General features: G+C 43.4%; 1 protein-coding gene across 1 annotated transcript; it reads left to right on the top strand.

The window, feature by feature from the left end:
• The first annotated feature begins 560 nt into the window (after positions 1–560).
• swt1 (SWT1 RNA endoribonuclease homolog) lies at positions 561–26,268 on the top strand. The gene is made up of 17 exons (XM_008292858.1): positions 561–720; positions 1,148–1,217; positions 2,716–2,768; positions 2,897–3,959; positions 4,084–4,213; positions 4,970–5,071; positions 5,861–6,052; positions 6,789–6,882; positions 7,337–7,578; positions 8,021–8,169; positions 8,672–8,810; positions 10,802–10,941; positions 11,191–11,345; positions 11,800–11,946; positions 17,744–17,810; positions 17,946–18,013; positions 25,339–26,268. The coding sequence occupies exons 2-17, from the start codon at positions 1,152–1,154 to the stop codon at positions 25,436–25,438; spliced, it is 2,907 nt and encodes a 968-aa protein (XP_008291080.1). The 5' UTR covers positions 561–720; positions 1,148–1,151; the 3' UTR covers positions 25,439–26,268.
• The last annotated feature ends 1,564 nt before the right edge of the window (positions 26,269–27,832 follow it).

Below are 27,832 nucleotides of genomic sequence, written 5' to 3'. Positions count from 1 at the left end.
AGCAAGGTCACTGAGGTAAACAGGTGAAAGGTTCTTTGCTGCAGCAATGTACAAGCAATAAAATTCCCATTACACTTCCACCTTAACAGGACTATATAATGAATAATTTATGGTTTTAAAAGTTTATTTCCACTTTTGCCTTTCAGTTCTGCAGTATTCGATAAGCGAGATTGTTTGATGAATACAGAACTGCCTAACCAACACCTGTGTGTCCTGAAAACAAGCCGTGACCTTGGTGTTGTGTGGGAAGGCCGGTCCATGCAGGACCCAGTGTATTCTTAGGGAGTGTTCTGTGAAGATAACCCACTCAGGCTGATCCTCCTCCACTGCTGAGTGACCTTCAGCTTCAACGTCTCAGTAGTCTCACTCTTTAGAACACGCCAATGCTGTCCTGCTGTCTGTACCTTTTATAAGAATCCGGTATTGATTGATCAGAAGTCTATGAAAGCAGCGCAGGCCTCCAGTCCGAGCGGGGCGGTGAGAGTACCGGAAGTACAACAGCAGCAGAAGAAGAAAAACCGGAAACGCGGCGGATGTTTTGGAAAACAGTCGGCATTAAGGGAATTCACTCAGCTCGGGATTACACATGTATTGCTGTTTGACCTGCTTCATTCCACTGAATTGTTGTACGTGGACTTTTCAAACCGCAACGAGGAACGTTAGCCTGTTCGGCCGCGGTTCTGTAGCTTGTTTTCATGAGCTAGCTTAACGGAGCTAACGGTAAGACTTAACTTTTGACTTGTGCGTCCTGTTCTGTGAGTCTGACCATCAGTTTGACACTTTACGTCAGAGTCATGACACCTGAAGAATGAGTTTAATATAGAGTCTGCTAACTTTTATATGTCGTTATATTGGTGTCATTACCGTCCACTGTAATGTGTGTTAGCTTAAGTTAACCTGTCGTTCAGCAGCGTTGAACTCACTGCTAACGCCACCACATGAAGAGATCGTAGAGAAGGCGTTTCATCATTTAAATAATTTCTTTTAAGTGTTTGTTTTTTCTTCATTTAGAGAGGTAAAGTCATGGGTTAGCTAGGCATGGCTGGTACATTTATCTCAAAAGCCAAGGAAGGTGGTGTGTTGTTGAAATCATGCTGGATTGTTGCTGTGAGGACTTTGTATAATCAGTGTGTCCTTTCATCAACAGAAAAATGTCTAAAAAGTCAAAAAAGAGAAAGCGCAAGAAGTCTTCATCCTCAAATGAAGAAGATGAGAAGGTGAGGAGAAGGCTGATCAGCTGTGTTTCCTTTAGCTGCTTGTGCTAACACATGATGCTGAGATACTGTAATATCATAAAGCTGCTTTGAAATGACCTTATTCATGGATAAAAGAAACAGACAAGAATGCCAGTTTTCGGTTAGTCCAGCGAGTAAACACCAAACAAATCAAAGAACTTTATTACAATCTTGCAAAAATCACAAACAAAATTAATAATCCATAGGCGGGTCCTTTCTATGGTCTACCACAGTATGAACATCTGCCAAGACATCTGCAGACAGTGCACATGTAACACTGCATGTCACAATTACTGTAATGTTTAGGTAATCTAAGGATTAGAGAGACAGAAAAGAGTTGTGGTCTAAATTATGAATTTACCGCCTGTATTATTTGTGTCAGAGGTGTGTCAGAAAAGTTCCAGGACTGGTGTCACAAAAGATATATTTCAAATCCAAACTACAAACTACCAGTTTTCCCCTTCCAAGTAACCCCCCTGGAGTCTAACCACTTCCCCAGCCTTCTCTTCACGCCGTCATGCACTCCTGGAAGGATTCTTCCAGGATCCTCTCAGCTCCGTCCTCACAGCCATCTTGATGTCGTCCACGTCTTCTAAACGGGTCTCCTTGATGACCCCCTTGAGCTTGGGGAAGAGGAACCAACCCCACGGAGCCAGGTGGGGTGAGTAGGGAGGTTGCTCCAGCACAGAGATGTTCTTCTCAGCAGGAGCTGTGGGATGCTCAGGGCGCTGTGAGCAGGTTGTCATGGTGAAGCAGCCTCCACTGGTCCTGACACAACTCTGCCTCTTCTCTGAACGACACAAACGCTGCAGGATCTCTTTGTAGACGTGCTGGTTGATCGTCTGCAGGGGAAAACTAATAGTTTGTAGCTTGGGTTTGAGATATATCTTGTGTGACACCAGTCCTGGAACTTTTCTGACACACCTCATATATTATTGGCCTAATTTAGCGCCACATTTACTGCTTATATTTTATATCCTATATACAGTTTTGAAGAGTGATTTGTTTTTCATCTTCTCTTGAGTGTGCAGGGTCAGATTGCAGGTTAGTTCGGCCTCCAGTGCACATAAACTATTGTAAACTACGGTGTTCTCACTTCCTCTGAGAAGCCCTTATCTATTTGGTCGCACAGATAAATCAGGAGAAAGAAAGGGAGTTCAGCAAACTTGAAAGTTGGAATGCTTTGGCATACTACGGTGAATTCTCAGTTATAATAGCTATGCTCTGTGGTGTAAGAGACAGATTTATATGTGTTTGGGGTAGCGTTACCTCTCAATAGTTTGTTTTAATAAGGTATAAGCTTCGTCTGCATCGGACAAATTGTACTAAACTCAGAAGGGCATCTGCTTTTTAAGGTTCTCTTTATTGTAGAAATGTCTGCAGCAAGAATTTACAAGAATTTACATCAGAGCGTTATGTTTAAGGAAAAAACAAACTGTTGTAACAATAAGAGATTTTAATATTTGTTGCCTTTTTTCAGGTATCAAGGGAGCAAGATGACAAGCGGAAAAAAGCTGTAAAGAGTCAGGAGAGGTTAGAGCATGTGTCACTGGTGACAACTAATTCATGTTGTTATGATTTAACTGCACATCATTCGCTTAATTGTTGTGATTTTTTTAAATGATCTCTCATTGTTATGTCTTTCGTTCCTCAACATGCAGCTGTACAAAGGAAAAAGAAAAATCTGTTCCTTCTACCGTTAAAGATGACTCCCAAAGCACCCGCCACATCAAGAAGCCTGTCTACAGATTGGCAAACACGCAAGCAACAGAGCAGAAACCTCTTAATAAGGAGGAACAATGTACTAAAACACAAAGTGCCTCTGTGCCATTCCATGGGGGAAATTGCTCCAGCAAAGCAAAACATTACATTTTGGGGAAAGATAAGACTGTGGAAAAGGGATCCTCAAAATACTTGAACACCGACGATTTACGTGCAGCTCCTCCGAGAACAGAGACGACGTCTAAAGGAAGACTAGATGAAAAGTCTTCCCCGAGGATCCCGTCCAAATTAAGAAAGCACTCAACGAGTTCCAGTTTATTCTCTGCTGAACAGGAGCTGAAGCACGATGTACACAGGAGGAAGTGTACAGCTGAGGAACCATCAAGAGCGAGAAATGACAGTAGCACTAACAAGACCCGGGAACCTACCTCCTCTTCCTTCAAGGATTCTCTGGAGCGACGGAGACGGGCGCTAGTCAAAGACAGATACCAAAGGCTTCATGAAAAGGAGTCAAAGGCCAGAACTAGCTTGTGTTCAGACGCAGAGCATCCCTCTGCTTCCGTCACAAAGAAGTCTTCCAGCTCAGCCAAACACTCTTCTTCAGAGAGTCGCTCAAAGGTGCTGAAGAAAGACACGTCAGCTTCGTGGACTGTCACGTCAGCTTCGCATAAAACAGCTCAGTCCCCATCTGCTCAGAAACAAATACCTCCTCTCATACCATCGGTGCCTCCTGATTTTAAGATACCTAAAAAGGTTCAGCCAGGACGAGTTGATGAGAGAAGTGATAATAACAAAGCAGTTCCTACCATCTTAAATGTCAAACATGAAGTTAAGGTCTCAGAGAAGGTTTCAGGGAGCAGCTCTAAGCAGGAAACCGTCAAACAAGCTCCCAGCTGTTTGGATGTTGCCTCTAAGTTTGATGGACCAGGTGAAAGGTTGTCTTTGTCTCGCCAGCTCTCAGCCACAGGTGACATCAACACTGAGCCACCATGGCATGACCAGGTAATAAAAAGCACTGCTCATTTATTCTGAAAGCCTTTAGCAAGCTGGTATATTCAGATTATGTGACATGTGTTTTGCTGTTTGTTAATAGGACAGATTTTCTATTTTTTGTGTTACTCTGTAGATGGAAGTGGTTGAAAAGCTTCATCTTGCTCGCTCTGAGAAGAGGCTGGAGGTCGATGTCATGCAGAGCTATGGGGAGCTCACCTGCATGGACATAGACTCTCCAGAAAATGGACCTGTAGACACACAGTGTAAGTTTTAGCGTTTTCTGTCAGACCTTCCAAATGTTGTATATTCACGTGTCAGTACCGTATAAACTCCTACATTCTGTGAAATGCGTTGTAACCACAAGGAGGCCCAGTAGGTCCAAGCCTTGTTATGGTTGTTATGGCCTCACTCTGAGTGTGATCTACCCACAACTATACATCATTTGAACAGATTTGCATTTGCTTGAGTTGAGGACAAAATAAAATCTGCTTAGTCACATTACAGCAATTTATTCAGATTTTCGATGCAACCAACTTTGACTCATTGGTGTTGAGGGAGTTTCTGTTGCTGCTGCTCTGTCCAGTGGGCAGTGGTAGCAGGAACTCCTTGGGCAGCCCTACGCGAGATAAGCTGTCAGAACAGTGTTTCCAAAGGCTGCACACAGGCCACTTTGAAGTAAGCAATTGTTCTTAATCAGCTACGCCAGGGCCGTGGAGATACGAGTAGCCTCTGACTCTGAGTTCCTGTGTTGTGTCTAAAGAAGGAGCTCGGTTGGGAAAACTCAGGACACCCACAGAATGTATTCAAAAACAGTGTTTAATAATCAGAAGCTTCATAAAGAAAAAACCTGAGATGTCACATTCTTTTTGTCTAAATTTCAGATTTTTCTTGATCAACCTTATAATTAGTGTGAATGCAGCCTTTAAATGCACTTCTGAGTTGCCATGAGTTGACTTGGTAGGAGTTCATTTAACTTACCTGCTAGATGATTCAACTAAATGTAAAACGTGTCTTTACAGGCAGACAGCCCCCTCAGCAAGGCCTGATCCTCGTTCTGGACACCAACATTCTCCTCAGTCATCTGGATTATGTGAAGAACATCCGATTTCAAGGCCTTGGAGGTGTTTAATACAGTACCACAGACTACTAACCAGTTATTAATTATACCAGTATTCTGTAGAGTGATTTATGTGTCATATAATTAAGTGCCTTTAGAGACACTCCCAGCTGGTCGTGTCCTCGGGTTATATTTTGTGAGGAGAACTGGAAGAGCAAGTAAAACCTCAGTCTAAAGAGTGTGTCATACCCTGATTCAGTGACGTTGGCACGAGCAGGACTGTAGTCTAAGTTTGTGGACCGCATTAACGAGCATCGTCTCGCAAACCAAAAAATTGAACCACAGGGTCTGTACAGCTGAAAACATCACTCAGTATGACATTATGGGCTGCAAGGTGGTGCAGTTGGTAGCCTTGCAGCTAGAAGGTCGCCGGTTGGCGTTCCGGTGAGGCCGCGTGGAGTCTCCATGTTCTCCTTGTGCAGCGTGGGTTCTCTCCGGGTTCTTCCTCCCACAGCCCAGAAACATGCTGAGGTTAATTGGTGATTGTAAATTGTCCGTAGGTGTGAATGTGAGTGTGCTTGGTTGTCTGTCTCTAAGTGTAGCCCTGTGATAGACTGGTTACCTGTCCAGGTGAACCTGCCTTCACCCTGAGTCAGCTGGGATAGACTCCAGCCCCCCATGACCCTAGTGAGGGTTAAGGTGTAGAGATGATGGATGGATGAAATATGACATTATAATTTAGAGAAATGTAAATTCCAAGAAAGCAAAACATTCTATTTCCACAATTTTGCAATGTGTTTGTGAAACATGGGATCACCACTACTTGCTCTGTGTCCACTCTGTGTTCTCTTAGCCCTGGGCTTCCCTGTCGTCCTGATCCCCTGGGTGGTGCTTCAGGAGTTGGATTCCCTAAAAAGGGGAAGAGGCTTGTCAGGATCTGTGGCCCACCTGGCAACTCCCGCCATCTCGTACATTTACAACTCTTTGAAGAGCCGGGAGCCCCACCTCTGGGGGCAGTCTATGCAGCAGGCTGCTGGGAGCATCAGTGAGTGCCGAGGAAATTAATTGATTACAACCAGGATGGAACTTACTAACGAAGCGTGGTTTTTGTCAGTTGGCATTGCAGGCAAAACATTCAGGGGAAAGTGTTTCTATCAGTTTGTAACAGAATATTCAACTTTTCACAACATCACTCCAGTCCTTTTGGATTTTTAGCTGTAAAAAGTGGGTTTGTTTAGAGTGTATTTTTTTAAATTTTTTTTAATATATTAAAATGTGTTGGCATGATTTATGTTTTTGCAATTAAAGCCAACATTCTGGTAGAACATTATTTGGAATGAGCTTTCTGTATTTTATAGAGTTTGGCGTGTGAGAGATTACAGCCTGTCGTCGCTTAAAGTATTTAAAGCCTGACTGTTCACTGCTCAGACACTAGGTGGCGCTAACGCTAAGCTGTTCTTTCATCTTCATCATTGCGTGCAGCTCAAGGGCAGGTTGCATGTGTGTGTCTCCAACAGACAAGTGTCTTGAAGCAGAAAATCATTCAACATTTCTTTTAAACTAGATGTGAAATCTTGTGTTCTTCACTTTTGAATCTCTCACGTCAACAACAAAAAAGAAGACACACTGTGCTCTGCTGTTGAGTGAATCCTGTGTGCCGTGTACTTTCAGTGCTACTGAGTAAACCTAAGTCTTTGTGCCTGAGTCGACTGAATTGTTTGTCTCAGCTGCTCTTGTCTTCATGTTCTCTCCTCTGTCTCCCTGCACCTTCTTGTCCCCAGATGGTCTGAATGCTGAGAATAATGATGACAGAGTGCTGCAGTGCTGCCTGCAATACCAGAATCTGTATCCAGAGTGTGCTCTCATCCTGTGCACGTGAGTCCCCCCTCCCCCCTGCAGTCAGTGCTGCTGCTGCTGCTGCAGAGTGTGTGTCCTCTGCTAATAATGCACATGCATGTGACTGTGAGTGGGTCCAGCCAGATAGTTCCAGTTGGGATGAGAGAAAAGAGAGCCAGACAGTTATTGGCAAAGAATAGATGTGCTGACCAAGGAATTCTGAGTTCAGTTCAGGAATGTTTGGCTCACATTCACTGTGGCATTATATTATTTAATTTTCTTTATCCTTTTGACCTATTTTTAAACAATTGTCATTTTTTCCAGACACTGTTATTAATTGTTTTGCTAAACTGAAGAGCACACACATTGGATTAGTGCTGCACATTCAGTTGGTCAAATAATTCTGGATCTGTGTAGCACAAGTTGTGTAAATGTTGTTTTTGTTATCGCAGCCAGCTAATTAAAAAATGTGCCTCCGATCTTTTCTCTCTAGCAATGATAAGAATCTGTGCAGTAAAGCCCTCCTGAGTGGGGTGCATGCCCTCTGCAAGAATGATTTGGAGTCTAAGGTTGAGAGATCCAGACATGGCCCTGACATCCCGCAGAACATTCAGGCTCCCATGCTGCCTCACATCAGCCCCCAGGCCTCACCACCAATGCTAAGCAGGAGCTGCACACCAGCTCAGCCACACAGTCAAGAGAAAGCAGGCTGTTCCGTAGGACTCGTGGAGAAAGGTGAGCCAAGGATTAATGTGTTCTTCATGCAAAACAGGAAGTAGCTTGGCGCGCTCCATCATCGTGTAACAGTTAATGCCATCCATGCGCTCACCATGTCCACCCACACTTTCCTATTTTCCCTTTTTTCCTTCACATAAAGGCAGTTACTGCACCACAAACTGTTCTAATATAAAATGACAAAATACAAACAAATCAAAGTGTCAGAAACTCGTCAGCTACACACACTGAGTTGGTATTACAGATGGCCAAAGTGCTTTTTCTCGTCAAACTGCTTCTTTAATTCACATTATGTTGATTGTGCTGACGTAAGCTTATGCTAACCGTCATGCTACACAGACGTACACGTTTGTCCTCGTGTCAGGGACAGCAGGTGTTCTGCTTTATGTGTCTACTATGTTTCTACACTTACATATGTGTGCAATTGTGCCTCTTTACACAGATACTAAGCGGCTCAGTGAAAGAAACCAGGAGGAGACAGAATTGGACATTAGCACAAGTGTTTGTCGACTGGAAGGCTGTTTACGTGAGGTGCTGTCTCATGTGTTAGAGGTGGAGATGAAGGCTGCTTACGACGACCTCTGGCTAGAGGTAACATTCATGTTTTCAATTACATCTTATTGAGACTAGATTTTAATATAGAGCAAATCTGAATCCATTTTATGGGATAAATATGTGGATGAGTGTAAATAATGCCACGACATTAAAACCGCCTGTCTAGTATACTGTAGGTCCCCCTTTTACTGCCAAAACTACTCATCTGTGTATATTTTAGTGAATGTCTTTAAATCACAGGCAGCGTTTTTGGCCAGTAATGTTTCTGTAAAATGTAAACAAGAATGCAAATGTTGTCCCTGAGTACACAGAGTGCTGGACTGTACAGATAATTTAACGTATTACATGTAATGCATGTCCATACAGTTTATACAGCCGGCTGAGGTTTACATCAGACTGTGACCAGTGATATGTACATTTTGCATAATATATAGTATATTATGCAAAATGTACATATCACCGGTAAATATTGTAGTGAATGATATCTATTTGAACATTTTAGGCCATTGTTTGATACCGTTTTTCTTCCTGTAAACAGATAGTTTATCGAAAGCCACCCTGGACTCTTCCAGATGTCCTGGAGTGTTTAAAAAAGCACTGGATTGCTGTTTTTGGGCACATTGTCCCACGGAGCAAGCTGCAGACTGTTTTGAATCTCATCAAGTTCTTTAACTCAGGTACGTACAGTTCATATGTGTTGCAGTGGTTGTGTCCAGCCCGCTAACGACCACGTATTTCAGTGACCACAAGGTTATTTTGGATGCTTGTGTGCTTATTTAATTATTTCCTTGTTTTTGTCACAGATCTTGCAGCAGCAGCTATGACTTGCACCATCTGTGTGTGTGCAGTACATTGCCTCTGACATTGTTTAATTTAGCATAGCCTCTCTTGTTCTGAATGTGGAAGACTTGATAATATCATCCACTCCAGATGAAAACGTTTGATGCCAGATTCCTGGGAGCTAATTTGAATCCTCCTTAGAACGTGAACAATAGATTTTGAAAAACAGTGATAACCTTGAGATGCTGGAGAGCTGAACTCGGCTCCCTCACGTGTCTAAATACTGCACACTCATTGTTCCATTTTAACAATGTCAAATCCATAAGCTGAGGAATATTGATGAAGATTAATAGCTTGTCTGGAAAAAAAATCGACATCACTCAGTGCTGAAACCTCAAACATCCAGAAACTGTGCATTAGTTAATTGAAAAGCAGCGTTTTCTTTTTATTCTGAGTCATCCCTCAGAGTCATCCCTCAGATAAAACCCCCACTGCACGGGGGTATGACGTTGCCTGCCCTGCACTGCGCTAGAACCCTACAGAACTACATACAGAATCAGGTCATCTGCTAAAGTGGGAGACTCAAATGTGTGTCAGAAAGCTGCTGAGTCGCCCACTGCAGCACTCCTCGGTCTGGATCTCGTTGCTGGATCCACTTGCTTTGTGCTTACAGTGCTAAATGTGTGTGTGTGTGTGTGTGTGTGTGTGTGGCTCAGCCTCTCATTCAGGCTCTGTGTCCACCTGTGTGGGGGTGACTGCTACACCAGTGGCACAATCATTTTTTAATCCACATAAGAATGCTAATGGATTAAACTGTGGGGTTTTGCCCTTGTTCTATTTATCCTCGGTTCACATGCATGAGTTTGGATTTCTCGGTACCACGCAGCCTGGCTCTGTGCCAGGACTCCGAGAGTAGGGCGAGGAGGAGGAGGAGGAGGAGGAGGTGGTGGGGGTGGAGGTGGGAGCAGAGGAGGAGGTGGAGAAAAAGAAGAAGGAGGAGGTGGAGGAAAGGAGGAGGGATGAACTGTATGTGAGGCTAAAAACAAATCTAGGAGTGGAAAAGTACTGCATGCGATTCCCTGGTCTCCCTTAAGAAGACTGTGAGTGTGTGTGTAGTCACTTGTAGCTACACTTGTGAGGACAGACTTTTCACATGCATCCACAGAGAAACGAGGCTCATTTTCAGAGCTGAAGTGTAAGATTAAGACAGACACGTAGCTGCTATGGTGAAGGATGTAGTAAAAATAAAAATGAAAATATACTCTATTCTTTCAAATGTATAGCAACATTAACTCCATGTTTATCATTTAACATGTTGATGTGCTCCCTCATATATGTATAAATGCATGTTTTATTGTAATGTGTGCATACTGTGCACTGGTTTTGCAAGTCTGAACAAAACACACACACACACACAGGTGCTCAGAGTCAGTCTGAGCTGACTTGTTTTTGGCCAGAGCGTCCCACAGCCTGGCTTTGCCTTCCATCTTTATATTCATAACAGTTCTTCACACAAGGTTGCACAAACAAAGAATCCGCTCATAGTCATCCAGTCCCCTTTGCCTCACTTTCATATGTGTGCTATTTACAGTATGCATGTACTTTTACACTCCAAACCCGTAGGAACACTAAAACTAATGCAGCTTCTTACAACAGTCGTCTAATAGATATAATGTTTTACAGCTGTGTTGTTTCATTCTGAAAGCTGCAGTATGTGGTGCTTTTAAACTGCATCATGTTATGTGTCTTACATGGAAGTGATTCATTTAGTTAGCTGTTGACAGGCGACTGAACGTATGTATTAGCTTTATGTGCGTGTATGTTCCTGTCCCATTTCCAGTGCAATGATCTGATAGTTAATACCACATGAATGTGTGTGTTCTGTCAGGTGCAGCAGCGGACCGTAGCACTACCTCAGTGGCCCTTCAAGAAGCTCGGGAGCTTGTGAAAGCTTTCTGGAAAAGTTCGAGCCATGTTCCCCACGCCATCTCTGTAATGGACGACATATTCAATAAGCTGCAACCTCAGGTCGGCTGGAGCACGTTTCAAACCTCAGCGCACTTAATGCAGCGGAAGCTCAAATTTCCGCTTCTGGTCTCTGTTAAACGTCTGCTGCTGTCTGTCTGTCGTGTGTTCATGTGATGGTTTGGAAGCACGTAAACGCCCGAAGAACTGTTTGTTGTGTTTATTTCTGTCATGTGTATCGAGTCTGTATTCAGAGACCACATGGAGGAAGTTAGTCTGTTTAAGATTAAAGCTATTTTTCAATTTGTGCAGGAGCTTCATCTGTCTGCGGAGGGAGACTCTAGCTCCAGTGATGTCGTCATGAATGATGATGATGAGGAAGAAGAGCAGCCCACACCTGCTCAGGTCTCTCACCAGGAAGTGTGGGCTGTGTTTGAGAGCATCTGGTCCAAAGTGTACCCAGTGAGGTGGGTGTGATGAGGATTTTTTTAATGAATGCACTGTTTGGATTCCACTCATGAGTGCAGATAACAGGTTAAGATGATGTGTTTCTGACCTATTTTCACAGAGATTTTCTTGGATTTGTTTAAAGGATTAGAGCTCTTCGTTTAGCATCTTTACTTTATGTCAACATGGTTTCAGAAATTGTTGTTTCCTGCAAGAGGACACTCCAGAGAGTACAGTGGCAAAGTGTTCTGCAGCGAGGACAGCTCAGTAAGAGTGTAGAGAAATTGGATTTAAAAGCGGACAAATTGACCAGCTGATTATATGAGAGAGTCCGTTCTGGTAATTAAAATGACAATAAACGGTCACATGAAATAATTTGCCTGAACAAAAACAGCGCTTTGGAGGTTAGTTTGTGTATTTGGTTTTCTTCCATTCCACTGACCCCTGAGGTCATTTTTTTCTGTCACGTTACAGCTTAGAAGTGTTCAAAGCTCTGGGCTTTGACCCTTACACCATGCAGAGTGCTCAGCCAGTGGGAGGTCCTCCACCGCCACAGGACGCCTTAGCCTGTTTGCACAAACTGTCCTCCATGGTCTCACAGCTGCTCCAGGCCTTCAGCAGGTATGTCGGCCCACTCGTATCACTGCTGTCAGAATAAACACAACACTGGACATTTTGCTCATCTGCGTGTCGGCCTCAGTGACCTTGATCTCGACAGCCAGTCCCTTTAGGAAGCACCTTTTAAACCGTCCTTGGCTTGTCCTTAGCTAACCGTGTATCCTCCCCGTGTCTTGGTTATGTTTGTGTGTTCTACGCTCTCATAGCTCTCAGGCTCTATTCGGCGTGTAGTGTTGGTCAAGCTGTAATCTGCTCGACCTTGTCCTTTGCCTTATCACCTCTCCCATGACGCAGCAGTGAGCACTGTAGCATTGCAAAGTTTCTCACCGTGCCTTCCAGAAGAAAAATCTTACCTCAAGGACATCGTGCAGACTTTGCCGGTGCTTCTGCTTGTGCTGCGTTAACATCTGAAAATAACGAGCTTTGAAAGAGATACGCACAGTTAACAATCATCCACGAATCACACCGGGGCACGAGGCTGAGGTGATCTTTGGTTGATGGTGCTCTTGATGTGCTTATTGAACTTCTACGATGGTGATGTCAGTCTTTCAAGCTAAGCTAAGTGGTTTCAGTTCAGTTTGTCTGTCTGCTGTCCCAAAGCAGACATTTGGTGGGCAGTCATTTTGTTTTTTGACTGTTTTTGTTCTCTTGGTGTTGATCTACATGTTTGCTGTGGCAAGAGTGGGAAAACATTCACAGAGGATATTTTGACATCACAGTAAAAAAAAAAAAACAACAAAACAACCGTGTAAATCAGGGGTGTCCAATCTTTTCTCTCTTCCATCACACCTGATTCAGATGATCAGGATCGTTATCAGGCTTCTGCAGAGCTTGATGATGAGCTGATCATTTGAATCAGGTGTGCTGGAAGAGGGAAACATCTACAACATGCAGGACTGTGGCCCTCCAGGACCAGGACTGGACACCCCTGGTGTAAATGATAAAGTTAAGCAGGTCATTCCAGACGCCCCTCTACCGAGCAACGCTTTCCAGTTCCTCCTGAGAGGGACGCCCAAATTAATCTAATTTTACATACGTGAATGCAATAATAAAGAGGGTCCTCACACTTTCAACAGCTTCATACTCAAAGCTTTCATTTCTTCAGCAATAGGAGCAACTACTGTAAAAGCTAATAGAGTCTGCGGGGCTCTTTCACTTGTCTCATCAAAAATAATTTAGAAAAACAACCGTGCTTTTAACTTTTAAAGCCCTTAGCTGGCTCGTTACGTATTCACAGTTTTTAAATATCTTTTCATTGTTTAAAGAGAGATTTCATGGCTCCCACACACACATACAACATCTAAATATCACACAAGCAGTCGCTCCAGTCATAGTCTCTGCATTATTTATTCCCTGAACAGGATTCACTGACATTTAGGTCTCTTTGAGGACAAGTAACAATAAACTCCTGCCATCCAAAGGTCAAAGTGTCCCTCTGTTTCATGCAGGTGTCGCTCTGAACTGCTGCTCTTCAACCAGCATAGATGCTTTTTCCTTTGATAGTGATGTGTCCCCATAAATAACCTTTGTTTGTTTGCTGTGTGAAAATGTGGGATTTTATTTAGTTGAGGCAATATTTGATCTGTGCTTGAACTGGGACAGTTCATTGCTGCGTACCTGCACCGTCCCAGCTCCTTCCTGTTGTGGTTTGCTATTGATCGTATTTCTGCCTGTGATGGTATGTTTGTAGACTTGCTTAATTTCTTGTATTCACTGTTTGCTTTGTGTTTTTTCTGCTCCCCACTGAATCCACAACATGTTGCGTCACACAGAAAATTCCTCGCAGTGCAGACTCTGGTCTACCAAACAGATGTTGGCTCATTTTAATGATTTTAACGACAAGATAAGGTTGTTTATGGCTATTTATTGCTCTAATGATGAAAGACGGTAATTCAGTGGCTTTAAAACAGACAAAGGAGGCTGCTAAGGTCACTGACCTTCTAAATATGTGTTCTCAGTGCATTTTATTACCTCCTAAACCCTCTGGGCCTCTCAGCTCCTCTTGTTTATTGTCTGTGCTGCGCAGGTTAAGCTAGTGTTTTGGTGTTTCATTACCAGAGGTTTCACCGTGTCTAATATACGTCCCGGATGTTTTGTTTTGATGGCATGTACTTGCTATGTCCGTTCGAGTTTTCTGTGATGTTTATCTGTAATTTCATGCTGAGCACATCTTGTGATGGTACATCTGTGGCTGCCGCTAAAGCATGTCTTTGTATGATGGTAATCAGTCGGAGGAGGAGAAGTGCTTTGTGATGTGGCTTTGTTTGTGATGTGGAGAATCTGGTGTTGTGTTGCTGCTGAAGCCCTGAGCACGATCAATACCTCAGTCTGGTGAAGGTGCAGATGCTTAGCCTGCACAAAAAGCCCCGGACAAGTTCTGCACCAACGCAAACTTTTTTTTTCAGGTCCTGCTTTTCTTTCAAGCTTGTAGGTATTGTGTCTGTGTGCAGGGCTGTGAGATGCTATTACCTCTAAATATATAGATAAATATAAAGTAAACGTACATTTATCAGTGGGGATGCCTCTGAACAACCACATGAATATGTATATACTGGGAAAAGGCAGTCGGCTGTATAATTCATCATCCTGTTGGTGAAACGCTGATAAACCAAAGTGTTTTGTGTAAGCTGATGGTGGAACATAGCAGAGGAAAACAGGAATTTTCCATCGATTAATTTACTCACTGGTATGAAGCACAATGAGTTGATCTGAGTAGCGATATGTACCAACAACAACAAAACCACTAAAATGTTCGTTTACAGGAAAAATAAAAAAGTGTTGTGAAGTGGTTCAGAGCATAAACAACAATCAGTCCACTTGAACACACCTGCAGTATAAACACGACTGTACAGTGTTAGTGAGTTAGGATGTGATTTACCAGCGTGTCTCTCCATCTGCAGGAATCTCGGTTCCCTGTGTGCACTCGCTGTGTGTATCTGCACCTATCTATGCACATCAAGTGTGTGTTGGGCTGCCTGAGCACCGTTGTCTAGGAGACGGCCAGACTCATTTTCACGTGTTTGAGCAGAGCGATGACTCACTCCGTACAGGCGATCTCTCTCCGTCTCCCCCTCACTCATTTTTCTCATTCGGTGGACACTAGACATGGATAATTTAGATCTCTGCTCCGATTACCTATTTTTTTTTCTCCCCCCCCTCATTCTTCCCTTCTTTACCATCAGTGCTTGCAGTCTTTTTTTTGTGTTATTCTATGTTTTTCCTTCACAGCAGCGTACTGTGATGCAGCGTTTGACTGTGCTGTGTGTGTGTGTGTGTGTGTGTGTGTGTGGTGCATAGTGGTGGATGCATGCATAGATGAAACATTAAAGAACGTACTTGTTTTCAATGATGTGTTCACGCTAGAGTCGTTGCAAAGGATATCAGACATTCAGTGCTTATTAAGACCACCGGGGTAACAGGTGGAGCACCGTAGACCATCCGGCATCATGAAGTGCTTTAATGCACTCGGCTCTCCACGTTTTACCGTTTGGAACAGGAATAAGGAATTTCAAACTGAATTTACCTTTTTATAGCCAAATCTGAGCAGCTCACTGGACTTCTCTGACAAATCACAAATAAATCAGGCTTAACATCCAACCACTAAAACACATTTTTATGTTCAGGAATGCAAGTAAATAACTATAATTTGACGTCTTAATCAAGAAATAATAATGTGCTTTACTATTTTTTCTTTGTTTTTTCTTGTAAAACAGTAAATTTAAAAATTCCTGGATAACGACACTAATTATATTTTAGCATTAAATATATCATTTGGGTTAAAGAGCTTCTATATACTGGTTTATTAGCCGTTACAGAAACATGAAGGATTTTGGTAATTACCAATGCTGTTAGTTTAGGGCATAAACCGTACATTGGGTGGTGGTCTGATAAATTTATTAAGCTCTGTATGAAAAAGTTTTGGGGGTTTTTACTCTCTGAACCATAGATATGTATAATAAAGGCTAGATTTCTCGTCCGTGCTGCCAGCCAATGGAATGGCACGTCCCCACTGGCGGCCATCTTGGTACGGTCCGCTCGCTCACCCATAACATCATGTTGTAGTGGTGCATGTACTTTTTAAATAACCATAACTTGCTCAATTTTCTACCGATTTTCAAACGGTTTGATTTGTTATAAACGTCAGAGGTGTAGTTATAACGCTGCACTGATGGATAATTATGTTACACTTCTGGTCAAAAGTTTGATACCATTATTATATATATATATATGATATATGATTATCCATCCCTTATCTATACACCGCTTTATCCTCATTAGGGTCGCAGGGGGGCTAGAGCCTATCCCAGCCGACTCAGGGCGAAGGTAGGGGACACCCTGGACAGGTCGCCAGTCCATCGATATATGATTATATATCATCATAATTTGAATTGGAGCCACGTTAATAACGTTTGTAAGAAAAAAAACCGTTTGTAAATCCGTCAAGATTTCAGTGAGATCAGAGTATTTACGTTTATGCAGATCACTCACCTTCCTTCACGTACCACAGGGTCCGCCAGAGAGCTGCCTGTGGCAAGATGGCCGCCGGTGATGACGTTAGAGACTCTGCGTTTAGACCTCTAGCCTTTATTATACATATCTATGCTCTGATCCACTGAACCCACCAGTATGTCTGAAAGGCTTTTAAAAAAACAACAACATAAAATTACACTATTTATCAAAGTAGTAACTGTAAAAACTAGAAGAATCATCAGATATTGAACCTTTTCAGCTCCTCATGTTTTTTTTTTTATTACTAATGCAGCTTGAAGTCCTGGTAGTTAAACTAACCAAATCTAGTTAAAAAATATTTAACCAGAATTACTTTGTCATATATGCCCCGTTAAAAAAAAAAAGGTCAAAAATAAACCAGATCTGAAAAAAAGAAAAACAAAATTAATTTATGGACTTCCCAAAGCAACAGAAGAAATCATGAGAGACTTTGTATTTTTTCTGAGTTCCATTGTATGTTGTATTGCTTTTATTGTAAGGCGACCTTGAGTGCCGTGAAAGGCGCCTTATTAAATAAAATGTATTATTATTATTATTATTACTGTGACCAAGTGTTGTAACAACAATTCAGGGACTTTTCAGCCGAACTGCAGACGACTGAGCAAACGGGAGACGAGCAGACCATTAGAGAGACTGAGAGGAAAATAAAACACTCTTGAACTATAAAATAAATAGAGCGTGTCTCTGAAACAGTACACAGTGGAGCACGTTGTTGGAATACAGTCAACATGGTGAAACAGCTTCGTAGAGTCCATGTTCAGAGTCGTGTGGAGGAATGCTGAGTTTGCAGAGGCTGTAAAAACGACATGAATGAATAATAGTGAAATAGTGAAGTAGTGTGCAGTGTCACCATTTGTTCCAGTATCAGTAGCATCTGTGGGCACTTGGGAAAATGTAGGAAAAGGTGATTCCTTGTTTTTTTTCAGTTGTAAATTGAATTATCAAAGAAAATCAACTTTTGGTATGTTTTTCATTTTTTACAACTTTTTATGGTTTATGACATTACATACATAACTTCCATACATCTTCTGAGTTCAGTCTGTGGTTGTTCCGTTTCCATAGAGGTGCAGGACTTTATTTTGCAGTTAAAAATGAGCCCACAGTGATTAAAATGCTCACTTCCATAACTGTGTTTACACTTTATTGATCTTATGAAAGCTTATTCAGATTAGATTTACTTGTGAAAAGTTTCTTCCAGATTCAGATATAGATTTAACTCGACTTGTTTCAAGATTCACCTGGAAGAGAAATCATCTCTGAGTTTGTTTGTTTTGTTCTTTTTGCTCCTCAGTGTTTTGTCCTCAGCTCCTGGTTTGGAGGAAGTCCAGAACCTGCTCAGCATCATCCAGTCCAATAAGGTTGGTGTCATGTCACAGTTACTGGAATCAATCAGATGGCTGCTGTTTTAATGGAATCTGTCGAGTGGACGTTTCCAGGTTGAGCTCACCTTAATTTGTTCATTTTTAACTCTGTTTGTTTGCCTTGTGTTGCAGCTCACTGATGAAGATTCCAGATTAACAGCCAAAGACCTTCTTGATTGTTTCTCACAACCAGACTACAGGTAGGACACATTCATAAAGGAAATAGTTGTATACGAGGTGTGTCAGAAAGGTTCCAGGACTGGTGTCACAAAAGATATATTTCAAATCCAGACTACAAACTACCAGTTTTCTCCTTCCACGTAATCCTCCTGGAGTCCACCACCCTCCTTCAGCCTTCTCTTCACACCGCCATGCACTCCTGGAAGGATTCTTCCTGGATCTCTCAGCTCTGTCCTCACAGCCATCTTGATGTCGTCCACGTCTTCTAAACGGGTCTCCTTGATGACCCCCTTGAGCTTGGGGAAGAGGAACCAACCCCACGGAGCCAGGTGGGGTGAGTAGGGAGGTTGCTCCAGCACAGAGATGTTCTTCTCAGCCAGGAGCTGTGGGATGCTCAGGGCGCTGTGAGCAGGTTGTCATGGTGAAGCAGCCTCCACTGGTCCTGACACAACTCTGCCTCTTCTCTGAACGAAGCAAACGCTGCAGGATCTCTGTAGACGTGCTGGTTGATGGTCTGAAGGGGAAAACTGGTAGTTTGTAGTTTGTAGTTTGAAATATATCTTTAGTGACACCAGTCCTGGAACTCTCCTGACACACCTCGTCTATACTGTGATAAAGAAAGCGTAAAATGTTGCTGCTGCTGCACTGCGACCTTTGCATTCAGTAAATCGGAGGGATCTGCTGCCTTGATTGTTGACGTGCCCTCTGAGGTGATGGATGTGTTTAGCAACGACTTAACTTCTCACCAAATATTGCAATCACACAAGTTCTCAGAACTCTCAGCATGCCCGGGCAAGTATGTGTTTGTCTAGCGGTGTAGCCGTCCCGCTGTAATAGCCCTGCTCTTAGATATCGCCAACAGACCTCTCACAATGATGGTGACCATGCCAACATTTCAAAACAGTTGCGACACTCGCTGCTATCGTGTTTCTTTGGAAGGATAGCGCAGCGATCGCCGGGCTGGTGTATCATGGAAATGCTCATGTGCAGCTACCTGATTCCTGTCAGCTGTTGAAACATAATCACGCTTTGTCTTGGGGGGATAAGGACTTTTTTCGTTGCACTGTCGGGACCTAATGTTGGTTCTACGCTAGGGCTTATTTTTCAAGGGGCGGAACTACCAAGAAATAAATGTTTACTTCATGTGAACCGCCGAGATTCGGCAGAGCTCCGACATGAACTCTCGTAAAGTAGAGGAAGTGTTAACAAGCTTAGTTATGTGTCACTTCATGAGGGTGTAGTCACCGCCACCAGGCTTCAGCAGCTGGTTTTAACCTGAGGTCTATAGCTCAGTATCCTTGTAAATTGTAAGGATCTTATGGAAGGAGCCCAAGGAAGGGCTAAATTTAGGACCACAAAGTAACTCCTGCCCTTCTAACACAGGTTGTACATCTACACCTTGTCTTACATTATCTTGCCCTCACAAGTGCCTGTCTTGAACAACAACACACATAAAGGTACACGATGATCCGACTTATCTTGCACATTTCCTGCTTTTCACCTTGTATGTAAGATGTTTGAAGTTAAACTGGTCACAAGTGAACATAGCGACACGTAAAGTTAACGTTCACACAGCTGACACAGTAAGCAGAACGTTGGTTAGGTACAGCTCAGGTGGGCAGTGTTGTTGGGGTGCATGATCAGGGAAAAAGTTCCTGTCAGCATATTATTAATTCAGGTGGTCTGACAGGAAACGAGGCATCTGCAGCCCTTCGTCTTCACTCTGTTCTCAGGATTAAGAAAATATAGCATGTGACCGGAGATGTTAGCTACTCGTAGAGCGCCAGGTGAGATATAGCAACAGAGGATTCAAACCCCATGTGAAGCCACAAATAAATACCGACTTTAAGCTTAACTTGGTCATTTCAAGCGTGAGCTGGTCTGGTGGGAGGGACGTGGAGCAGAAAGAGAATACAGGAGAGGAAATGACGGATGATTTATTGCTGGATCCAGCTCTCAGATGTCAGGACTTGATATTGTTCTGTGTTTTTAAAATTCAGTTATTTTGATTTATTCTCCTTTTTGAAATTCTCTTTGTGTCTGTGGCAACTGTCAGTTCAGCAAAGTCAGCCACAACAGAAAATGTATTACTGTTAGAGAGAGGCATTAAACAACAGAGTGATCCACGACATCACCGACCATCAACACACCTCTGTTCAGGTTCAGCAGAGATGTACTGGAGGTTATGGAGGGTCTCTAGGCACAGGCAGCCACAGAGTGGTTGTATATCTTGGGCTTTTTGGACTCTTGGTTTGATGTCACTTGGAAAATTGAGATCAGAACTAGACCAATAAATCAGGCGGACCGAGTCTAGTTGGAGGTCAATTGGAAACTGTTTGTCCACAGAGCAGCACATCGTCCAAAATGTCTCCCCTGTGATGTACATCAGTCACAATGACAACTAATCAATATAATACTCACTTCTGTTTAAGTTTCTTCATTCTCAAATTAAAATATCTGCATCATGCTTTAAAATCTGGTTTAGATCAAGCTATAGTTTTGATATAATTTTGCCATTTTTAACCTTCATTCTGTTCAAACATTTAAAAACTTAACAATCTGCCGCCTACATTAACAGTCCATAATAAAACTACTTGCTACTGGTTCTTCTCAAGTGTAAAATAACACACATGCAGTGTTTTATCACTTATATTTGTCTCACCTTTTTGGTGATGGAAAAGCAAACTTTACTTTTAGCCCCTGATGAAGCAGCAGCAGGCTGCTGCGTACCTACAGGGACGACCAGGAGCCCTTCAGTCCATCAGGATGTAGTTCTCCAGCTGTACTGCAGGTTGAACCAAGCTGCTGCCATGGAAACAAGCCGCAGTTCGATGCATTCAACAGATTATTTACTTCCTGGCCATCGTGCGTCTTCTCCTAATGCTGCTGTTTGACTGTCCAGAAGCTTTTTCTGATCATTTCATTACCGCAGTATGGGACGCATCGACTTTCTCTATTAGTAGAATTGATTTTCTCAGTCGTCAATCACTCCAAATAAATGATTTTAAATAGCTTCTGTGGTTTCTGTTAGCACAATTCTCTAAAAGAAATTGTCTTCTAACTGGAAGCATCAGTTCCCTGTATTTCAAAGAGGTGCTTTCTTACACGGATTGACACTGATGTGAAGCCGTAATCAAAGTTTATTTAGTGCTGAAGACGACATCTGCTGCGTGGCTCTGTGGCCGCTCACTAGTCACGTCGCTCCAACAACAGGTCACCGCCAAAACACAAAGCTAAGCTGACAGTGTTGTGATTGTAAATTTTTTATTTTGCTACATTAACCGTGGAGTAATCTAGACCTTTACTTAGTGACCGCATTATCTGCGGTGTTAAATATTTGATTTGGTGTGATGTCATGAGTTATGTAAGGCCTCCGGGAGCACGTTTGGCCGTCGACAGGCAGCGTTCGGTACAAGCAGGCAGCAGCAGATAAGATTTTACAATGACAGATTAAGAAGTGTGTTCTGTTGGCCTTATCTCTCCTGATAGCAGATGACTGTGGGCTTTATAATACTGTAAATAACAAACTGCAAAATGATGAACGTGAGAGCTCTGATTGAACAGATCCATTGGCGTAGAACCACTAGTTGTTCAGCACTTGGTTCTGGCTGTGTTTGCTGTTGCAGTCTTGTCGTACTTAAACAGAAGAAGAGCTGTCATGTGTTGAGTAGGTAGTGGGTTTAGTTTACAGCACAATCTGATGAACGGTCGGCACCACGTGTTTTGTTGACGTAACCAGCTCATGTATGGACTTGTGTGTTTACATAAAGCGGTCTCTGAAAGCCATCTCAGTGTCACTGCTTTTCTAAGAAAGTCGGAGGGAAAGGATCAAAACAAGTTTCACTGTCCTGTTTGTGTGAAGTCTTGTGGCTCGGCCCAGTTCGCCTTCTGCTACAATACATTCAGGCCCAATAAATGTTTCACTAAATGCAGCCCTGCATCTGTATTCTGTCCGCGTGCCTTCTTCCTCCAGGATGCTCGTATTTGCTGCGCGTGTTCGTCCTAAACTGTCAGACTGTCCTGACATGTAAACACGTGTTTCTGTGATGCTCTGTGAATGTGGGCTTATTTGTGTGTCAGCCTGCTGAACTCAGTGCAGTATCATTTCTGGTGTAATTTCACTCGTGGTCGTGTCGTCAGGGTTGCTGGTGACCGAGTTTTCCAGGCCCCACCGATGACCTTTCCCACATCGTATGTATGTGAATGCATGATCACATGTCGCCGTTCGTGTTTAACCTGCGTATCGTTTCTTGCATAATTGTGTGACTCAGACACACAGCCCTAAAGGCCACCTCCTTATATTTTAGCAGTGAGCCCGTTTGGCATTATCTTATGACATAATATTTACAGGGTACTTTTATGTAACGCTGCCAACAGAATGGCACAGGGGGAAACGCTGGCCTGCTATTTTAGAAACCTACAGGGAACGACACATTGTTCAATGAAGGAACGCCTGAGGCTTTGCAATACTTAATTTTCTGTTCATTGTGATAAAAAACTGCACTGAAGAGAAACTGCTTTGTGTTTAATTAGACAGTTTGTTCTCTTTCAGCTGTTTCTCACAGTCGGTCCTATGGATGGATGGATCAGAGGCATGTTAGAAACAGAGGCAGACATACAGGAGCGCTTTCATCCTCTATTTTATAACATCATCGCTTCATTTAGGACTGTAATTAAGCTGCACCAAAGGCCTTTGCATGTCCTTACATATGTCAAAACTTTAGACGGAAGCCCAGCGCCACCTTTTCTATCGTTAAACTAACGTTCCTGCATAAGCCTCGGCTGAGTCACGCTCTTAAAGGTCAATATTTTGCTTTCAAGTGGTTTCAAAATGGAAAACGTCACTTTTGAAGAAGGCTTGGTTTGAACCACATTATAGTCTGAATAAGATTTCATCACAGAAGCCGTCCCGGTGAGGCTGTGCTGTGGACTGTGCAGTGACACAGTGGAATAAGAGTGTCTCAGACTTACTGGCAGGATCTCTGCTTCCAGTTAGAAAGAGAAAACCTGGAGGCACGTCTGACTGACTGCCATACATGTTCACAGAGAAAACTTGATTGAGGAGATGATCCACGTGTCCATAGCAGCAATTATAGTTAAGTAGAGAGGGAATGCAATTGGAGGCCGTCTGTTCCTAATAATGACGTGATTGGCTGGAGGAGAGCCGTTAGCGGTTATGTCATCTCACCAGATCGTGTGCTCCAACATTCAGTTCAGTGCAAATCATTACTCTGTCCCGGGGATATCCATTAATTACCTGTCAAACACATGTCGGCTGTTATGTAACACACAGAAGCAGCACAGCTCTGCCTCTTTGTGTATACGTTGTCGATCTGGGTCAGTGACTGTTCACAATTCAAGTGCGTCATTGAATGTGTGCGACTGGATCCGTGTTGTAACGCACTTTGACATGACCAGAGTGTCACAGTACTGAACCCAAAGCTGTCAGTGTAAACACTCTGACAGGAAGCCTTTCATGCTCTGTCTGTGGAACATGCCAGAAAGAAAAACCACAGCAGTTGTGACAGAGCAGCACATCCTGGGAGCAGACTGAACTCAACAACAGAGAGCGCTGGCTACCAACCTGTCGTCTCCACAGGTTATGAAAACAGGCTGCTGGAGGAAGGGAAGTGGATGGATAGATGTAGGGTGAAAGCAGGGGGCGTCAGCAGCCAGCAGATCCTTCTCCTTCTTTCCTTCCTGCAGTTACGCAACGTTCCAATGGAAACAAAGCAGAGGAGGAAACAAACAAGCAACAAGCTCCCTCAGTGTCTCTGCTGCCAAGCAGCCGTTGCCAACCATGTGCTCATGGTGAAGACTGGCTGTGTGTTTTTCTTGTGCGTTTGCATCTGCCTCTGGATGTATGTGGTGTTGTAACCAGAAGAATGTAGTTCAGCTGGGTGGAAATGAGCATAAAAAGCTGCCATTGAGATCCAGAGCTTCTGGAAGCTGCCGTGTGCACAGAAGCTCTTTTGTCTGCGATGGACATTGTGTCCTAAACATGATCAGCACATAGAAAGCTCAGTCATCAGGATGTCTGAGTGGAAAAGTCTGGGTTCATCCACACAGCATGAGGATGAGGAGATCGCATGTTTCTACTGGGTTATGTGACATTTTGGGGTTTTAAAGGTTTGTATGAAAAGCAGTGAGCAGGCACCAGAACCAACCGACCGGCTGCGGTCTGTTCAAAGCCCACAAAGGTCGACAAAAGTTACTTCAACAAAAAACAAAAACGTACCCGATACCCCCGCGTTCTGGTCCAGGTACGACCAGTACCTCTGGCCTGGACATGCTGGACTGTGGATGTACACAGCATTCCTGTGGCGAAGCTCTGGTTTGAGTATTGATTCCTGTGAAACGTACAAACCTGGACGACGCTCAGATGCAATCGTAGCTTCACAAATGAGCAAACACACTGAGCCAGCAGCTTTTTCCAGTTGTTCACGTGGAGGATGGTTGATATTAACGAGGGAAACAAAACGCTGCCTGGAAAGGGCTGGAACTTAAAGGATGCTGTTCCAGTCCCCCAGATATCTGTTTCTTACCTCGTTACTGTGTCCATGAGATGCTTTTGACATGCTGGAGGACGTACTGTGTGATCAGGGATTAGGACTTCCAGGGTTTCTTACGTAACAAACCAAAGGAACCAGTCCTGCAGGCTTTCTGTGTAGTTTTTCTTTGGAAGCGGTTTCCAGTTCAAACATGTGTGACTGAATCACTCGGGTTTTACAGAAAGGCATCGTGTCGTGTTAGAGATTCGGGGCAGAGCCGTGGTTGAGCTGATGTGCTCCAGCAGCAGCTGGTTGGATCGATGAGTCGAGATAACAACGGCGGCATCAGACGTCTGCTTATTTCACAGCAGATAGTTCACCCTGTTCAGGACCTTCATGCTGCCGTACGAAGAAGAAAGAATCAGTGCAAAGTGTTTGTTGGCATTCATTATAGACTTTTATACTGTTAAATACATTTTCTAAATAAAAAACACAACACCTGTCACCTAAACCAAATGGCCTGAGGTCCAAAAGAGCCCAGAAGTCCTGAACAGGGTTAGTTGAATAGTTCAAACGTGGCATTACATCCCCTCACCGTCCTCTCCTTCCAGCAAGAGTTTAAGTTTGTTTCTGTAAAAGCCAAACAGCCGCAGGACGTCGTCTCAGGATTCATGTGACACTCGTGTCTTCTACACATCATCGGTTTAAACTGAACCGTTGTGGATCCGACTAAAGAGAAGAGGCGCTTCAAGATCTTCCCAAACGCTCCTCTGTCTTCTCGTCGTTCTCTGTCTGCTGCTGTCTTTGTGTCCGTCTCTGTTTTGTGTCTAACAGACGTCTTGTCCTGTGTCCAGGGAGAAGCTCCGGGTCGGGGGGAGCCAGTTCATGGAGCTGCAGCAGGCCCTGGATCATTGTGTTTGGACCGCAAGTCAAAACAACACCTTCACCACGTAGCGCTGATTGGACCAGTGTTTGCTCATCAGCCAAGCAGACGCCTCCAAAGACCTTTTACTTGAACTGAAGACTGTAAGTTGAAGGCGTGACTGCTGAGACGGAGCGTCCTGCGACCCGACACCTTTACCTCCATCCAGACGAGTGTGTTTGGTGCTTTTGATAGAGACGGTGTTCTCTGAATGAAGGCATGTCTGTGGATGTTCTCCATCATTCTAAAGGTTTATCATTAAACACTGTATTTTCCAGTCAGCGTTCTCCAATAGTCGTTCAGATATTTGACACCTGATTCTCGTGTCTCCCGCCGATCTGCCAATCACGGTCGAGCAGCCAGTTTCCCCGTTTCATCCTTCGCAGAGCGTTTTTACATTTCAAGTCAAATTTATTGAAGAAACACACATTAAATGTTATATTTATTTATTTGAATGGATCAGTTCAACACTACAGCTTCACGCAGGTTAACAATTGGAGAGCAAAAATCTATTTTATGTAAGAGTTTAATGTTTACAACGAGAAATTGCTGCATTTACTGAATTTTTTATTTTTTATCTCAGATTAATTGTTTGGTCCACACAACTGTGGAAGATGGAAGAGAACAAAACTTGAGAACTGAGCACTTGTGGGTTCTTTAGAAACTATCGGCGAGATAGAGAGCAATAATCAGAGACTTTTTATTTTTACAGTTTAGTTTGACAAAATTAGCTTTTATTGGTTTTGGTTGAAAAATGAGAATTTATTTAATGTGAAAGAGTTTTATGTTTCCAACAAGAAGTGAAATGTTGTAAAATATTTTGAAGCATTGTCTTATTAAAGACTTATTTTTCTTATCTGCATCATTGGCTTCCATTTCTCAGTCGAAGCGATTTCCAAACTAATGCGTCTGTTGCGAGCTGCAAGGTGGCGCAGTTGGTCGCTGTCGCCTCGCGTCCCGGTGAGGACACCCGGGATCTTCCTGCGTGGAGTCTCCATGTTCTCCCCGTGCAGCGTGGGTTCTCTCCAGGTTCTCCGGCTTCCTCCCACAGTCCAGAAACATGCTGAGGTTAATTGGTGATTGTAAATTGTCCGTAGGTGTGAATGTGAGTGTGCTTGGTTGTCTGTCTCTAAGTGTAGCCCTGTGATAGACTGGTTACCTGTCCAGGTGAACCTGCCTTCACCCTGAGTCAGCTGGGATAGACTCCATGACCCTAGTGAGGATTAAGGGGTGTGTAGACGATGGATGGATGTATCTTATGCATTTCTCATGGTGCTTCTGTTTGTTTGAAGCAGAACCTCACCTGTGCGGTCCAGAGCAGTGATTGATAGTCTCAGCGTGTCTGCATGTGGCTGCATGTGAGTTTGGTGACTAAGCGGATTAGATGCAGGTGACGCCAGCAGACGGGCTGAGATTACACGAGCTGCTAGTGTGACACATGAAGAGGCTGAAGCGTCAGACGTCATGTACGGAGGAGCTGGAGGGACGACGGGGACAGGAAAGTTAATGATCGTCTGAAAGTCACTGCAGAGCTGCATGCACAGAGGTTCCATTAAACAAGTTTGTGTTGTTGGATTGAGACACGGATCCATTTGCGACTCCTGTTTCATAACTTATTAACTGTCTCAGAAAATCATTTGTAAAGAAAAATGTGCCGTACATTTTTAATGTCCTGTTACTTAACGTCTAAATTTAAACCATCCTCACGCAGCAGCCGTCTCTGCCAGAGGATCTGTGTGGAATATAAAAGCTCACCTTGACCCACGGGGATGTTTTCTCTCCTCGCGCTGTATAATCAAGTGTCTGACTAATGTGAAACAGCTTTTTATCCCAGGGCCGTTCGTTCTTTCACACAGAGGAACAAAAAATGAAGCAGTTTTTCTTGTTTTGTCTGAATTTAGCCTCCTATGTTGGTTGTACATAGTATTGTGCCAACAGGGAAGATTTAAAATACTTTAACACATTAATTTTATATTCATATGCTTAGCTGCTCTTTGGTTCAGTGTCTGCCCCTTGGGAGAAAGTTTAGAGGAAGTCAACGTAATCTATGAGAAGTGTTCCACCTTTACTGTCTAATGCAGTCATAACATGTTGACATAGAAGACGATCAGCATGCGTGTGGCCAGACAATGGCCTATTTGGTTTTGTTTTTTTTTCCTTTTAGTTGACGCGACAGTCAGGTGTGTCGGCAGAGATTATTGGCGACTAACTTGTGAATGAGCACAGGCGAGGGATTTATCCAGCTCTGGCAGGCAGTCTGATGTCTGAGGTCATGCAGATGCAGCCACAGCTCAGCTGGTCCCTTTTCAACACCTCCACAGCCCAGAGTGACTGTCGTCATCCCTTCCTGCTGAGGTCTGTTAGCCAGCTTAGTATAATCTCCCCTAAAAGACACTTGAGCCAGTTTTTTTTTCTCTCTGCTCCTC

This window comes from Stegastes partitus, unplaced genomic scaffold (genome assembly GCF_000690725.1).
Source record: "Stegastes partitus isolate 25-593 unplaced genomic scaffold, Stegastes_partitus-1.0.2 Scaffold839, whole genome shotgun sequence".
In the NCBI taxonomy this organism is placed as follows: Eukaryota; Metazoa; Chordata; class Actinopteri; family Pomacentridae; genus Stegastes; species Stegastes partitus.
Note: the sequence above shows the minus strand (reverse complement) of the source record. Positions and strands in the feature narration are given on the sequence as shown.